The following is a 10,774-nucleotide window of genomic DNA, read 5'->3' on the forward strand; positions in this document are numbered from 1 at the left end:
TATAGTCAGAAAATCGGATATGAGCATCAAGACCTGCAGTGTAAAGCCGGCCTTAAAGAGCGATTGGGAGAAGGAGCTGTGGTCAGATCAGACCAACATGGAGCTCTCTGGAATCCACTTAACCCGCTGTGCTAGGAGGAAGAGAACTACTGCCTTTAAGCCCGAGAACACCACCCCCACTGTCAAGCATGGAGGTGGAAACATCATGGCTTGGGGTGATTTTCTGCACAGGGCTACTTCATGGTGTGGATGGGCAGAGCCATGGATCATGACCCAAAACATACAAGGCAACCAAGGAATATCTGAAGAAAAAGCATATCAGGGTCCAGCCAGTCTCTGGACCTCAGGCCTATAGAAAACCTAGAGAGAGGCTGAAGCTCAGAGTTTCTAAGCAACAGCTACCAAATCTGTCATAACACACCCCTTCCCCTGCCAGTAGACAGCTTTGCCAGATAAGTGAAGTGCTTCATCTGACCTGTGTTGCAGTCTTTAACCCTTGTGTTATCCTAGGCACTTTAACATTGGGAGTTGGGTCATCTAGACCCACTAGACAGTGCTCTGAACCTTTTTTCTTCAATGATTTGTGATCTTCACTGGTGTCCATGGATTACACTTTCCACCTTCATCCACCTTTGTCATGGTAGGGAGAACACGTCAATGTAAGGGGGGGGGGGGTCATCTAAGATAGCACAAGGGTTCTAGCAGGTTCTGCTTTGCTGCTCAGTGCCAGAGAGTCTCCTGTTCCTGAGACTCTACAGAGTGAAGGTTCCCTGGATCCCGGAGTGAAGGTTCCCTGGACTTTGGATGGATTTCTGTTTGTGTCTCTGAAACTTGAGTTTTTCCTGGATTTCCTGCTTGTGCATCTCTTCCTCTCTCCTCCAATAAACGTTTTCCAAACGTTCAACCTTCATCACAGAAGTGATTGACCAACTGACTCTTCAGTTATCTCCCATGGCTATGTCTGAATTCCCACCCTACTCCCTAAATACAAAAACTATAAAGTGGGATTTTAAAATCAGTTTCTGATTTTAAAATCAGTTTTTGAAACCCCACCAGATCAGATCTGGTTAAATTCAGAACTGTTTCAGTCTGAACATAAAATCCAGTAAAAACATCCAAATTTATCATTTCAGTTGATGAACATTTTATTGAATAAAAAAACAGATAAATAACAGAACACAGCACAATATACAACCACAAAAAGTTAAGAATTTGATTTTAATTGTGATATTCAGTTTAACATTCTATACTTTTATGTTTTGTTTTTTTTAAATTTTCAAATCGATTAACACATGAAAATGTCGCATTGATTTTATCAATATTGCATCTGTCTTTTTAGTGCAAGGATGAAAAAGAATGTCGTAGTCATCTTTGGAAAGTAGAGGGGCTTGCATCACAAACACATGTTATTATCAGGCCTTTGTGGTGCTTCTCGAGCAGAAATGAAATCCAATTTTTAGACTAGAAAACATAAAACAAAGAACTGTGCATCATCAGAAGAACTTGATTAAAAAAAATTCTTAAGGACAACACAGAGTGTGCAGAAGCAGCTTGGATTACAACATGTCTGTCCAATGATCTCACAGCACAGACGACAATCGTTTTGTTCCAGTTCATTCAGGATTTCAACATAAATCTTCTGAGTGATTCCTTGGAATCCCTACCAGGAGTCTGGTCTAACACAGTTACTCGTTTAATACTTAAAAAAAACTTCCTTTTTTTGCCTGTGTCCTAAAGACAGAAATGAAGAGTTCTACCACTATAAATGCTTTCGGCACCTGTATTAATTCCAAAGACATTTGTGATCCAAACTAATTTCAACAAAAATCTGCAATTATTTAGTAAGATGTTTTGCCTGATGAGTTTCGTTGAGACAGACACAGAACCATGTCCACACAGAGACTTTAGAGTAGAACCACCGACCGTCAACCTGTACAGTGGGATTACCATTCTGTACAGTGGGATTACCATTCTGTACAGTGGGATTGCCATTCTGTACAGTGGGATTACCATTCTGTACAGTGGGATTATTATTCTGTACAGTGGGATTACCATTCTGTACAGTGGGATTACCATTCTGTACAGTGAGATTATCATTCTGTACAGTGGGATTACCATTCTGTACAGTGAAATTATCATTCTGTACAGTAGGATTACCATTCTGTACAGTGGGATTACCATTCTGTACAGTGAGATTACTATTGTGTACAGTGGTATTACCATTCTGTACAGTGGGATTACCATTCTGTACAGTGGGATTACCAATATGTACAGTGGGATTACCATTCTGTACAGTGGGATTACCATTCTGTACAGTGAGATTACTATTTTGTACAGTGGTATTACCAATCTGTACAGTGGGATTACCAATCTGTACAGTGGGATTACCATTCTGTACAGTGGGATTACCATTCTGTACAGTGGGATTACCATTGTGTACAGTGGGATTACCATTGTGTACAGTGGGATTACCATTCTGTACAGTGAGATTACGATTTTGTACAGTGGGATTACCATTCTGTACAGTGGGATTACCATTCTGTACAGTGGGATTACCATTCTGTACAGTGGGATTACCATTCTGTACAGTGGGATTACCATTGTGTACAGTGGGATTACCATTGTGTACAGTGGGATTACCATTCTGTACAGTGGGATTGCCATTGTGTACAGTGGGATTACCATTCTGTCCAGTGGGATTACCATTCTGTACAGTGGGATTACCATTCTGTCCAGTGGGATTACCTTCTCTCAAGGGTGCAGAGTGTTTTTGTTTTTCAGGAGAGAAGGACCTGATTCACCGTAACGCTTTGTTTCCAGGTGTCTACCTCCTCTCTGCAGAACACTGCACTTGCAGTCATTCGTGTTTAACTGGAAAGTTGCAGTTCCTGCTGGTTAACCACAACTTGAGTTGGACCCTGGTTGGCCAGGGAGGGGTGCATGTTCACCCCAAGGCACCACTCTTGACAGCCGTCGGAGAGGTCCTGCCTCATCTTTTGTTGAAGCTGGGACTGTGAATGATTTTAGAGAGTTGCCCAAATGTGTCCGTGGCATCTAGAGTCTTCTCTGTTTGCATTGTTCTCATCTGGTGGGGGGGGTCTGGCACTGGGTACACGCCCTGCTGCAGGGTGCTGATCCTGGGGAGGAACTGAGCCAGGGCTGGAACATCCCGGTCTAAACCCTGCTGCCTTTGCCGGTGGTTTCCCAAACTAAGCAGGGTTCCATGCTGATCTGAAATGTAGATGTTGTAGCCGTCTGCCAAGATCTGCTCTCTGAAGACGCAGTTGTCCTTGTCAAATGTGTGCTGAAAAAGATCAGGCATATTCACATCACAACTCCATTTCACAGAGTATTCATCTGATGAAAGTCTTAAAGAAATGATGATGGTTATGCTAATTGTCTGTTTTAAAGTGTTTGAACTCCTGTGTTTTGGGGTGTTTTGTCTTTGTACTTGTTTATTCTCTATGAATGAAGCCTTTTCTTTAATGCACTTGAGGTCTGGTGCTTCAGGCACGCTTCCTAAATTTATCTGCACTGCATAATCAGCATTTTTAAAAACCCAAAGATCCCTACTGTTTTAGTTGTTAATGTTATTAGTCCTGTTTTTGTGCGTGGTTCAGACCCTTACAGTCATTCGTCTGCTAAAATGTACGATCAGATTATTCTGTAAAGAAGAAGAAGAAAAACATGAATAATGTTCCATATCTTTGAGGATTATTGACTTTGGCAAGAAGTAGGCAGTTAGAGGCCAAGGTTGTTGTTGCTGGGTCTTTTCATTCAGTTTTTTTGCTTTGCAAACACATCCTACCCTGCAACATCCTGGACAAAGTTCGGTTAACTGTTTGAATGGTTCACTGGCGAGCAGTGTTTTCTGTTTTTCTGATGACGGCAGCTAAATGTCATGAAGACAAAGAAAACTCAAATGAGTGGGTTTTCTGTTTCTTCTCCTGCAGGTAAACATACAGTCAGCCTTACATGTTTGTGTTTAGCAGTGACAGCAGTAGTTAAGACCCAGACACAAAAAAAGACTGATAGGAATGGAAACAATTGCTAAAATAGTTTTTGTTGGGATAAATGATGAAGTACATCCAGGTTCAGGCCAGGCCTATAAATTCAGGGTCCTTTGAGCAGCTTCAGGTACCTGTGGAAGCTTGGATAGGTGCTGCTGGAACGTGAAGTGCCCTACACTTCATGACAGTTCTGTTTTGTTTGTTTTTGCATTTTTGTGGTAGCGTTTTTTGGTCATTTCTGTTCTTTAGTTAATTGTGGACTTCTGCAGGCCGTCATATTTTAGAGGGGTTAGGTCATGGCATCTAAGGGGGCACGGCCCCCCCATGCCCATGACTATATCCGGCCTTGGTGGACAAACACTAGCAGTAAGTAATTACACATGTTGGGCTTTTTTAGCAATGAAAATTGATTGTCCCAAATGTTTTTTTTCTTTAACATTTGATTATTAAAACTATTGACCAATAACATAAAAAAAATCAATTTTTTGTCTACTGATGTGTTATGGTTCATGTGATTTTGAATATTTTATGACTTTAAAGAAAAGCCTTTGAGGATTTGCACACCTCTCAATCTAAGATTGGCGGATCAGCCTTTATAAAACGGTTTACTGCATGGAAAATAGGGTTTCTGTTTCAAAGCACACCGCCAATATAGTGATCACATGCATAGAAAGATCATGATAAACCTATCTAAAGTTATCAATGTGTAGGAAAGGATTTCTTGAAATCATTGAAAAAAAAAACCCAGCAGAGAAACTGACTCAGAGAGTCTCTGCTGCCCCTTCAGGGGGCCTTTCTGAGTCAAGTGGTTGTTGGGATTGTCTGTATCATAGGCAGGGGGACTCATGAGTCTAATTTTAGAACAAAGTCAGAGGATGTTAACAACATTCTTTCTGTTTTGGGTGCAACCACCTGTAGTCTCGAAAGCTCCACGGGAAAAAATGTGCTTTAACTTTGGTAATATTTGTATAAATTGTGTTTCTCAGAAGAAATTAATACTTTGAGGATCTATATCTCAAAAGACACTAAAGCTAATGTTATGTCAGTTAGTGACTACTAATCTTCACAATCTACATCAAAGCTCGTTCAATTGGCCAGTAGGTGCTCCAACAGGTTCCATTACCTTTTGTTAAATATCTCTGAAACTATGACAAACTGTGATGTGTGGTTTGGTGTTGTAGTCTTGAATAACATTAACAAAACTGCCTTCCCAGCGCCACCTTGAGACTTATAGAGGACGTTCCCACTTTGGCTGTTTGATTGTATCTCTTGAATGGTCATAGAGACAAAATCTCTGTTTCCTCTTTCTTTTGGAACGATCCATCTTGTGAACCCGTTGAACCCCTTTCAGGGTCACGTCTCCTGAGGTTGCTGGAGCCAACCCAGCCACCGCTGGACAAAGCCACGGTACACTTTCAACAGGTTGTCAGCTTGTAGGGACAATTTATTGTCACCACTGAACCCATGAAGCATGTTTTTGAGCTGTTGGGGGAAATCAGCGTCCCCGGTGGGGTTGGGCGATGTCCCCTAAATTGGCAGTTGACGATGTTTGCAGTCAACCATCGGGATGGACGATGATATCGTCGGAGGGGGGGGGCTATTTTTAATTTTTCGTTCTTTTATAATTGCTATTCGTTATTTTACTTTATTACTTTATTTATTTTATTTACCAAATAATGACTCATCCGCGATGATCCAGTCTAAACTGAGGGAAGTGACTTTAAAAAAATAAAATAAACTAAATAGAAAAGAAGTGGTCCTGTCCTGCACTTGATGGACCGGTGGAGCGAGCGACCGTGTCTCTAGCAGAGCAGACGGACTTACAGTTTTGTGTTTTAGGGGAAGTAAGGATGCTTTGTTACGTGTGGGAGACTTGGGACTGTGATCCGTTCGCTATACCCGAACGAGCAACCGGAATTTAGCAGAGTTAAATTTAGCTCAGTCCTTAGAAACCATTCAAACAATAACGTGGATTTGTGTTTCCAGTCGTGTCCCGACAAAATAAAGGCTGATGTTATTCCCACATGTTTACGTGCAGCCAAGATGCAGATTGTAGCGTTTCACGCATGGATTTATGTTCATGCTAATGTTGTTAGCCCGTCTTAGCATACTGCTAATCTTGGCTTCCGGCTCCGTTTTTCAACAGAAAAAGCACTGACCACACGGATTAAAATTAAAATGATGAGCGAACAGGCGCTTCATAATAACCATAACATTAATAAAAGCCCGTTTAGGAGATCATCTTGTATAATACTGAGCTGACGTATCTATGTATGTAGCCGCTCGGCGGAACTAAGTTTCTCTTCCGTTTTTTAAAAACACTACTGCCCATGTGCGAATGATTTATTCCGCCGAAAGTGTGACCCATGTGAATGTTTTTTATAATCTGAAAAAGTTTTTCTGGGCCCATCTACACGGTTGGATTCTAATCCGACCAATAATCCTTATCAAGATATTTTGCACATGTAACCGCGTCTTATGGTGTCGAGTCGCAGCGTGGCGGGGGCGTGGCATCACGATGGAGAGACACCATCGTGATGTCAGTCACCCATCATGATGGACGATGGTATCGTCCATCGGCACAACCCTAGTCCCCGGAGAACAACCCACGCATAAACGGGGAGAACATGCAAACTCCACACAGAAAGAAGCCAGCTGGGATTCAAACCAGTGCTTTCTTGGAGTGAGAGGAGAGCACCAACCCCTGTGCCGCTGTGCAGCCCTCTTTTGGGAACCTTTTAAGGTGTTTGATTTAACTCAGCCTACTTTGCAATGATGCAGTTGACTTGCATATTGCATTTTTCTTAAAATACTATTTCAGTTCCCAATATCATCTTTTAAATGATCCTAATCTTATCGGTTTTGATATTTGTAAAGAACTTCTAACACAATGTTGTTGTGCATTTAGATCAATTATTTACTGGTTTCCCAAAAAAAATGCAATGCAACGTGCCACTTGTGTTTAAAATGATACAACTTCAAAATAATTGACCATGAAGTGATCCTCACACCGTCTCAAGGTGATTAACTTGAAGCTGTAACGGAAATGCTTTCATGTGATATTGGCATCTTTCTAGTTTACCTTCATTCACTAAGTACTAAATACATTGTTTATAATTTCAGTCAGACAACTCATACAGTAAAAAATTATTTTCACATTCTTTTCTTTATGCATAAGGCTCTGTACATTTCCATGAGATAAGATTTCCAGAAAACTTTTGGGTAATAACTACCCCTAACAGAGCTCACAGGTGGAAGCCGGGGAGGAGGGTGGGGCGAGGAACGCAGCGCTTGCAGTAAAGAAAGAGAACGAACAACTGCACACCTGGACTTAAATAGGACGCTGAACAGGTGAGTTGATTAACTGAACCGCCCTAGGGGAGTAACCGAGTAAAACACTGCTGAGTCATCTGCCTGAAAGGTCGCCCATTTCTGGCACTCTAGGGGTTAAAGGTTTTAGTGTACAAAATATTTTTTTATGAATGGCAGAAAGATAAAATGATGATTAAAAGTCAAAATTCTTTATGTGCTAAAATAATATTTTTGCTGTCTACCCCCTCTGCTCAGGACTTTTCCGTTCTAAATCCCACAAGATGCTGAAATTGGTGATGTTGCTTTGAGATTGTTGTAGCCCTATAGTGCCAGCAGTTTACAAAAATTAAGAATAGCTTTCAGCAATCATACACAATTTATTTAAAGGTATTCAGTAGGTCTTCTTCAGATCCTCCTTTTAATTGTATAGAATGATATTGAATAAAGGACTGATCCAGGACAAAGCTCTCCCTGCAGCTGAGAGACATAAAACTAAGAGAAAATGGTGAGGACTTCTAATTCATTTTAAAAGTTGTTGTGGTGGAGGAAGATTGACCTTGCATACAAAACATGAAAGCAAAACCCAGTAATTATTTAAAAGTACATTTTTCTCCTAAATCCTATCCTATTTTACATTATTTTGGTTTTCATATTCTTTTAAGTTTTGAAAGCATATGTATGTATGTATGTATGTATGTATGTATGTATGTATGTATGTATGTATGTATGTATGTATGTATGTATGTATGTATGTATGTATGTATGTATGTATGTATGTATGTATGTAAATTTTTGGTCTGTATTCCAATCATGCTATTTTGTGTAATATTCTCTGATACTAATCAATTACTACTATTTTTTTTGTAACTTGATATTATTATTTATGACTATATTAAATGATCTGTGCTTGGATTCATACATTGTCAAAAATAATATAGATCTCTTGCTATGGAAGTTATTTAAATAATTTAAGTAAAACATTTTGGGTGTGGGACTATATATGAAATTGTTTCTTCTCCCTCCTTTTCTGCAATATACAATATTTAACAGATTCAATGCATCTTGTGTGTTAACTGTATAAATGTATGTATGTCTATTTATGCAGAAAAATGGATTTCTAATGGCAACATCTGCATATATTTTCTAACTCATGTAAAAGATAGTTTGTTCTGTTTTTTGTTTAGTTTAATTATTCTTTTTGCTGTTCATAAAAATGTTTTACTCTTTGTCCCTGTAAATGGAAAACGTGTTTTACCAGCCATGGACCTCACCACAAGCCACTTGAGAAAACTGTGAAATTATTTGATCACAAAACAGGCCAAAGTGAAGCTTGGTGACTGCTTGCCAGCAGATCTGGAATTCTAATGAATTCAGAACGTAAGACTTTTATTGTGATCTGTTTGAACATTTTGTAAAACCTTTAAAAACCTTTAAAAACTACTGCAGTTTTCCGTTCAGTTTGGTTGGTTTTTGTGCTTTTTTTATTGTCATCTAAGAATCGTTCTGCATATTTTGTTTTTCGTAAGTTTTTGTCTTTTGTGATTGCTTCTCATTGATTTGTCTGCATGCTTTGTTTTGTCACAGAAAGACGGACTGTAGAAAAATCTGCTATTTTTCTCATGGTAGTACTTACTGAGGAGAAGAGTCTGCCGTCGCTCTCCATGCACAGAAACCTTGAGGTGGCTACTCCTCTGAAGACCACCCGTCCCGGAGCAACCGGACGGATCTCCAGCAGGCCTGTGGTTTGAGCAGTCATCATTTAGAATCCAGAAGAAGGCAGCAGCCATATGTATGTCAGATTGTGGAAACTTTTATAACGCAGGACTTACTGTTCAGAGTTTGTTCTGCTGAGCCGTGGATGTGTCCATCCTCTCTGATCTGGACATGTTGTCCAGGCTTGACCGCGTACAGGTGCCGGAGGCGGACCACTTGGCTCCAGCTGTGAGTGATGTGGGGTCCATGATCAGAGAGCGGCATGCTGGAAACTCCAGAGTCAGAAAACACCATTGTGGAAATGGTGACCACAATGAGCAGCATGGTTCTTCAAAGTCACGTGTCTCTTCCTGCAGCTGCAATGAGGCAAGCCAAGTTTCATCCAAACACGACCTTTTAAATGCAGTCCTTATCAGCTGCAGATAACCCTGTTTCCCACAGCCAATTCTCAGAAGCAGACCGCAACACACCCCTGCACGTCATCCAACTGGATCCCAGCTCTCTGTTGGCCCCCGTGAGCCCTGCAAGGAGCCAATGCCCTCGTCACTCATGGCCGCAAATCAATAGAATAAGAAAGTGACCGTTTCTAGCTTTTTGATCCATAATCAGATTGAGCATTGATCAAAGAAAAGAAAACAATTGCATTTCAGTCAAACAACTCATGCAGTAGAGAAAGCTTGATTTTCCATATTATTTTCTTTTAGTTTGGCATAAGGCTCCATTCAGATACATTAAACAAAGATCTCCATAACTTAAAACTTTGGGAATAAAACTACCCCTAACAGAGCTCACAGGGGGAGGAGGGTAGGGCAGAAATGTGATGAAGAAGGCGTGAATCAAATCAAATCAAACTTTATTGATAAAATAACGCTTCTCACGCATTTGTGCAGCTCGAAGCACTTTAACATTAAAAACAGAAAACACAATTATACTGTAAAAACCCAACCCACCATTCACCCTTCCCACTCCCCTCTTAAAACATATGACCCATGGCCCCCACGTACAATGAATAATGACTATGTAACTGTAAAAACAAATAAATAAAGAAATAAACAAACATGTAAGGCTTGGCTCTGCTGTGAGGAAACAGTATATGGGAATCTCCTCATAGCAGGAGCCAGCTTAGCCATGGGAGCATCGCCACAGCGCCCACCCAGACTGGGACAGCAACCGAGTCCACTTTACAGCCGTAAGGCTGCAAAGTAAAACTCCAGCCGCCCAAGCAAGGGCGACAAATGCGGCAGCAACCACCGACCAAGCCGGCACACCTGGTGAAGCACACACCTGCTTCTTAAGTAGGTCGCGCAATAGGTGAGTTATTGGGCTGAACCGTCCGCGGGGAGGAGTAAACGCACTGCTGAGCTGCCTGCCTGAAATTCTCCCAAGGTCTTTCATTTTCATTTAATATATACCTTCTGCAAAATGTTTGATCAGGGACACTCAAATACGTATCGTACAGGTACTAAAATGTATTTTTTTTCTGAGTCTAAAGCAGGAGTGGGCAAACTGGGGGTCATATACGGCCCATTAAACTATTTAATCTAGCCCACCAAGCTGTATTTACTAAATTACTACTCCTTATTAAAAACGCAATTAAAAATCCTTATTAATGTTTTATTTTACTTGTATTTCTGGTGTCTCTCTGTAGATGGTGCACTGCAAATACACTGACTTTTGCTTTCATGAGCATGTCGGAGGATGTGTTGTTTTTCTTATGTTCATGTGTTTTTCTGAGCCAG

At 40.6% G+C, this 10,774-nt stretch overlaps 1 protein-coding gene across 1 annotated transcript; it reads right to left on the reverse strand.

Annotated features, from left to right (window-relative positions):
• Positions 1-1,120: 1,120 nt before the first annotated feature.
• fgf19 (fibroblast growth factor 19) lies at positions 1,121-9,465 on the reverse strand. The gene is made up of 3 exons (XM_004066803.5): positions 9,152-9,465; positions 8,956-9,059; positions 1,121-3,304 (listed from the first exon to the last, which is right to left on the reverse strand). The coding sequence occupies exons 1-3, from the start codon at positions 9,357-9,359 to the stop codon at positions 2,990-2,992; spliced, it is 627 nt and encodes a 208-aa protein (XP_004066851.1). The 5' UTR covers positions 9,360-9,465; the 3' UTR covers positions 1,121-2,989.
• Between the last annotated feature and the right edge of the window lie 1,309 nt (positions 9,466-10,774).

Source organism: Oryzias latipes, chromosome 3, assembly GCF_053564925.1.
Source record: "Oryzias latipes strain Hd-rR chromosome 3, Olatipes_Hd-rR_3.1".
Classification (NCBI taxonomy): Eukaryota; Metazoa; Chordata; class Actinopteri; order Beloniformes; family Adrianichthyidae; genus Oryzias; species Oryzias latipes.

Coding starts and splice junctions, on each gene's coding strand:
- fgf19 (XM_004066803.5), bottom strand. CDS start 9,359: ATGCTGCTCATTGTGGTCACCATTTCCACAATGGTGTTTTCTGACTCT. Junction 9,060..9,151: donor AGCAGAACAAACTCTGAACA/GTAAGTCCTGCG, acceptor CTCAAACCACAG/GCCTGCTGGAGATCCGTCCG. Junction 3,305..8,955: donor ACGGCAGACTCTTCTCCTCA/GTAAGTACTACC, acceptor GATCTTTTTCAG/CACACATTTGACAAGGACAA.